At 45.6% G+C, this 6,304-nt stretch overlaps 1 protein-coding gene and 1 long non-coding RNA gene across 2 annotated transcripts; both read right to left on the reverse strand.

Moving 5' to 3' along the window:
* Window positions 1-823: 823 nt before the first annotated feature.
* LOC136487782 (receptor-like protein EIX1) lies at window positions 824-3,843 on the reverse strand. The gene has a single exon (XM_066484896.1). The coding sequence runs from the start codon at window positions 3,624-3,626 to the stop codon at window positions 1,125-1,127; it is 2,502 nt and encodes an 833-aa protein (XP_066340993.1). The 5' UTR covers window positions 3,627-3,843; the 3' UTR covers window positions 824-1,124.
* Window positions 3,844-4,397: 554 nt separating this feature from the next.
* Window positions 4,398-4,956, reverse strand: LOC136487456 (uncharacterized). The gene is made up of 3 exons (XR_010767264.1): window positions 4,907-4,956; window positions 4,763-4,813; window positions 4,398-4,557 (listed from the first exon to the last, which is right to left on the reverse strand). It is a non-coding gene; the product is annotated as an uncharacterized lncRNA (long non-coding RNA).
* Window positions 4,957-6,304: the final 1,348 nt, after the last annotated feature.

Genomic DNA, 6,304 nt, shown 5'->3' on the forward strand with positions numbered 1-6,304 from the left:
GGAGCTGCCACGACACCGACGTCCATAGACCAAATGGTGACTTAGACCGAGGTACATCAACGATTTTCTCATCTAAGAAAGAAGCCTACCCCTGCTCTACGGTTTAGAGACAATGTAGTATCTAACAGGGTCCTGTGCTTCCGAGAACTGAGTCTCGTCGGTCTCATCAGTAAGACCGCCATAGACTGTTTTGCAGTAGATTGTACAGACGGTCGATGTAACAGTTTGTTTTGTTCGTCTAGAATACAAGAAACCTTGCATGTTCGTCACTAGGCAAGTAGGCAGTGGAACTCCTGCTGTAGCAGTGTACTCCACCAAGGAAACTGTGCTCATATATTGCGCTCTTCAATTTCTGAGATTTTTTTTGAGGGGTTGGTCAATTTCTGAGAAATTTGCTCCCCTTGCCTGTTCAATGTTCGTATAAGTGAATGTTATTTATTGGGTACTTTGAGTATGCAACTGTTTTTTTTTTTAAAAAAAAGAAATCGGCAGGACAGGAGAGGAGAGCCGCTCAAGCGTGGGACCCATATCTATCTCCTCCATCTTGAAGAGATGTCGGCCAAATGTAAAATCAGAGCAATCAACCATGAAATTTAATGTGGATGTGGATATTACGTGTGTCTGTAAATTGTGCTAATTCTGCACTGAACATATGTGTACTCACCTCTTTCTCACTTTAGCAATTAACAGTTGACGACGAGCATGGAAACAATGGTCATGGAGGAGACGTGAACCTTTCTTGATGTGGATGACCAACATGGAAACATGGCACCACAACATGAGTAAGCAATTAGAGGCAGAATCCGACCCCAAAACAGGGCAAGCTGTGCTCAACATAAGCACAACCTCGAATTATTATTATTTAATTTGGCCATGTCATCATAAGGTAATGATATTACAACTCTTACGCCAAAGGGTGTGGATATTACATTTCATTCCAAAAAGAAAACCAGCAATATTATGTCACAACTTCTAGATACACTTTGTTTCATGCATGCATGCATTGGCCAAATTTATTTTAAGCACCGGCCATTGCCTTTGCTTCATGCATGGTGATCAGTTCCTGTTTGTCTTGCCCATACAGCAACAAGGACATACACTTTGTCATACAGCTTGTCTGAGAGTCAAAAGCAAGCGATTCTCCAGCTTCTCTTGAACATCAGAACACCAAATGCCATCCAGGTACCAACCACGAAGCCGCACCTGAGCCCAAGATAAAAGAATTGTATCCCATGACGTTCTTCAGTTCTTCCCAGGCCACCTTGCTTTGGCGCATGACCCTCACCTGAGCAATTGTTTTGAAGGGGATGCCCACAGAGACCGGTGTTGCCAATGTACATAGATGGATACTCTGCATACAGGGTATCAAGTTGCGATCCTGATGGAATTCTTCCCGTAAGATTGTTGTATGACAAGTCCAAGTAGCTTAAGAACGTTAGATTTGAAAGACTAGCTGGTATTTCCCCAAAAAGCATGTTCCTCGAGAGGTCTAGTGATTCAAGCGTCTGCATTTCCCCAATCTTGTTTGGAACAACTCCGCTCAAGTGGTTCCTCGACAGATTCAAATTCACTAAACCATCATGGAAAACTATTTCTTCTGGAATTTCGCCGGTTAAATTGTTAGAAGATAAATCAATGCTCATCATACTTGTGTCCAGAACTCTATAGATGGAACCGTAGTTCAATTCCTGCCCCTTGAATACTGTAGACACACTATTAAGATGAGGAGTCCTTGGTATAGCGCCGTGATAACAACCCTCATTTGATAGGTAGATCTGCAGAGAGCCTGATATCTTATTGTTATTTAGATCCATGTACTGAAGGCAAGAAAGGTTTGTGATGTTCATTGGAATGCTACCAAAGAACTTGTTGTGACTTAATCGTATAAATCTTAATGATGTTAAGCTTCCAATCCAAATTGGCAATCTTCCAGAGAATTTGTTCCAAGACAAATCTAGGAAGAACACATTTGTCGAGTTTTGCAGAAAAGACGGGAACTTTCCTGACAAACTATTGTTACTTAAGGCTACATAATCCATTACCTTGAGGCACAACGGTGGTTCTCCCTCCAAAAAATTGTTGGATAAGTCCAACACAGATAATTGCTGATATTTACAAAAAGATTCAGGAATATGACCAGTGAGTCGGTTGGAGAACAGAGATAGTGTGTCTAGATTGGTGGATCCAACAGCAGAGGGCAGAGGTCCCGACAAGAAGTTGTTGGACAAGTCCAAGAAACTTATGTCTGGTGGCAGTGTGGGTATCTGACCAGTTAATTGGTTTGAGCGGAGATAGAGCTCTTCAAGTGACATGGAGCCCATATCGGTCGGCAAAGTTTCGTTGAGTTGATTGTTGGAGATGTCCATGATTCGAACATTTGAAAAGGCATCGAAGAACCATTGTGGAAGCTTATCAGCTATACCTGCACTCGAGATATTGAGATTGATAATGTTCACATGCCACTTAAGCCAACTAGGAAAGAGTGGGCCCATCTGGCAGGATGCAAAGTATGCGGTATCTAATCTAAATGGTGGTTGCCAGTCTGAGCTGATCTCAATCTTCAGGGCATTATAAGACAAGTCTATGTATTTCAGGCTCCTTGCACTAACAAGGTGTTCCTCCGTTATCACGCCATCCAATTTATTACCATTTAGGTTCAGATTGGTCAGATTACTGAGCATACCAATCTCATATGGAACATGTCCATTTAGGTTGTTGCCAGAGAGGTCAAGTGTCTGCAAACCGGTAAGTTGCCCTACAGATATTGGGAGGGATCCTGTGATGTTGTTCTGACCAAGATTCAGAACGACCAAGCTCGTTAATTGCCCTATCCATCTTGGTAGCATCCCAGTTAATTGGTTCCAATATAGGTCCAATTCTTGCAATTTGTTGGGTGAACAGCGAGGTAACAGCTGAGCTATGTCGCCATATAAGAGAGCCAATTGAAGGTTCAGGACCTCCAAATTGCATAGATTCTTCAGATCCGTGGTCATGATGCGATACTTCTCATCATTATTATCATTATCTGAAAGATCAAGGACTTGAAGGGATGTCATGTCGCCCAGAGCATCCGGAAATTGACCGTACATACTAGTGGCGTCGAGGTAAAGGTATCTGAGACTTGTTATGTTCCAGAACCAGCTGGTCACCATTGGATGGTCGAAGGAGTTGCAGGAAGCATCTAGCTCCTCGAGGTTTGTAAGGTTCAGGTGTGGCAGCAACTGGTTTGCGCTTGCAAGAGAGCAGTATGAAAGACGAAGGACCCTCAAAGAAGGAAGCATGTTTATGATATGAGGCCAATCCACTACTGTGCTGAGGTTCACTTGGTTCAGATTAAGATATTGGATGGAAGGAAGACGTGTTAACCATGATAGATCCGTCGAGTTTGTGCCTTCCCTCAAGATGGAATTGGAAAGATCTAGATACTGCAGCCTTGACAAGTTGCCAAACTGGGGAGGCAGGCCACCGTAGAACGGTATGCCAGAGAGGTCAAGATACTTGAGATTCTTTAGAGAGCCCAAGAACTCGGGAAGACGACCACTTGGCCCTGTTAGATCATTCCCGCTGAGGTCGAGGTGCTCTAGATGATCCAGAGCAAGCAAAGAAGGACTTATCTTGCCCTCCATAGCTGCTTCTTCTTCTCCGGTGTTTCGAAGTCGAAGCTCATGGACGTGACCGGTCCAGTTGCTGCACCGGACGCCTCTCCATCGGCAACAGTCCTGCTCGCCGTGGCCACCATCTCGCCGCCACGAGGTGAGGAGGCCTGCAGGGTCGCTGGTGACGGCGTGCTTGAATGCCAGTAGGGCGTCCCTCTCGTGGGGTATGCAGCTCGGAGGACTAGCTGTGTTATCACTAGCGGCTGGCTGGGGCTGCTGCTGTGCTTTCAGCGTGGCGATGAACAAGAAGCAGCAGAGCAACGACACAAGCATGGCAGCTAGGCGATGCATGGTGGCAACCATCGACAATACTAGAAGAGAATGGCAGGATATATCAGTTCTGGAGCCCGAGTGTTATTATTATAGTAGGTGGATGCAGAGGATACTGCAGATCGGTCGGTCAATTGACCGTGGACGAGGTGAGGCATCTGCGTACTGACGCCCTGTGCCCAGTCTGCGCGAATGTACGTATGCCTCAGTTCCGTCGGCCGACTGCTCCAGCGCCCGCCTGGATGCCGGCCGGGTCCCGGAGGCACACCACCACCTTCCTGATGCAGGACCGACCCCAGCGGCGCAGGTCGTAAGGGGTGCCAGACACGGGAGCAATCTGCAGTCCAGATGACTCTGTGGAACCCCCTGTGGCCACCTTATGATGATTTATACATAAAGATGGTAGCAAAACAAAATTAGGGAACCATCAGCCGTATATACAGCGCACGTCGAGATGACAAGATCCACGCACGAAGGTTGAGGAAAGTAAGTGAATTCCCGGTTACCGTGAAGTACAGTTGTGCCATCTTTGTTCAGACGGATGGATATTCCATCCAGTACAAAACTGCAGTTGGCGATTGTATTGGCCACTCGTCCAACCACAGTTCCAAATTAAGGCTGAAGAGCCGTCCTGAATATGTATAGTTCGTGATTACAGTTCAAAACAAGAAATCCGGTTCGTCAAAAGAAAAAACATTAAACTCGCTTGCTTTGCCATTGCGGCGGCCACACGATTATTTTGTGAGTTAGATCTGGATGCTACAATTAGCTAGAAGCATCTTTTATATCCATAAGACTCTGCAACTGTATGTAAAAACAGAGATTTGTGACATTACCACATACTCTGCAAGGGTTGTCATACCCAAGGACGACATCACCCAGGTTCCCTACACAGCAAGAAACACGCAAAGCTTGTCATGCATCATGCATTGTATCACGAAACAATATGCATCATGAATTTTGAAGCAAGGAAACCGTACCTTTGGAATCAGGGACTCAATAACAGACATGAGGGTGGCTGGCTCCCCAGTCGGTGACCTGATGGAGAAATCTCCCTTCTTGTTCTTGAGTTCATAGACCCCAACCGTCTTCCTCGCCACATCAGCCCGACAGGCCAATGCAAGGGCACAACAACAAAGCAACAGGGAGCAGGGCAGCTCTAGCCATTGGGTAATACTGTTAGCACCCAACAAGATGAGCGAGTTTTACGAAAATCGGAAATTCCACTCAAAGGTTTGAATCAAATTTAGATTGAACTCCAAATGAAAAATAAATATATATAGGACTGGATCATGACAGTATTTTTTGTGTGCAGCATATTGGATTATTGAAGCTGAAGACAAGTGGGAGTACTCAACGTATTTCTTTTAGACAGATTATAAACACTACCGTCACTGAAATCAGTCTGTTAACCGTCCATCTGCTCGGAATATAAACATATCATGGCAAGAAATACTTTTTAGAAATATATGGATAATAGAGCTTTATGAAATGCTTATGATTTAGGATTTAGAGGTCACTAGCATGCGTGTACAGACCATGTTTCCTTACTTATATTCCTATACTGAACCGGACTGTTGGTTAAGTTATTTTTCTTGTTTTTTCCTTACGTTCACAATATGTACGTGTTATATATGTGTTGTCATCTATGGTACGATACATTGCAATACAATTTCGTGAAATACCTTCGGTTTAGGATTTAAAGGTGAATTGGGAGGTACCTGTTTCTACTTGTCTCATCAGTTGCTTTGTGTAGTCAACCTGTGTTGCCCTCTTTTCTCATAGTACTGCAGGTCGGTCGGTCAATTGACCGTGGACTGAGGTCGTCGCTAGGTCACCTTGCGTGTAGAAGCGATCAGGCATCTGCGTACTGGCCCACGCGCACTCCTACGCAGATTAGGTGAAGAAGCTTGACGCCCTGTGCCCAGTCTGCGCGTATGTATGCCTCAGTTCCGTCGGCCGACTGCTCCAGCGCCCGCCCGGATGCTGGCCGGGTCCCGGAGGCACACCACCACCTTCCGGATGTCGGCAGGGCGGCTACATGGTCCGGTCCGCATTTCGGTCGTCGTCACGTTGGAGTGCGGCGGTCACTGATCAGTCGTGTGAGTGTGGTGGTCAAAAGATTATATTGCCTGTCACCTCATCACAAAAGCTTCCATTTGGTGCGTAGAAAAGGTGATGGAGCATGTGGACCGGTGGAAGGTTATGTTAATTTTGACGTAAAGTTCATCAAACCGGCACTCCTCATGCTAGACCAGATCATGATCTCTGGTCACACGACGACCTGTCTATGTGGCAGCGATCGGATTGACGGTTCTAGCTATTGGAATGCATGGTATATAGCTACAATGGCTGGATCAGTTGTAGCGTGTTAGACT

The sequence above is a fragment of the Miscanthus floridulus genome, chromosome 10 (assembly GCF_019320115.1).
Source record: "Miscanthus floridulus cultivar M001 chromosome 10, ASM1932011v1, whole genome shotgun sequence".
Taxonomy (NCBI): Eukaryota; Viridiplantae; Streptophyta; class Magnoliopsida; order Poales; family Poaceae; genus Miscanthus; species Miscanthus floridulus.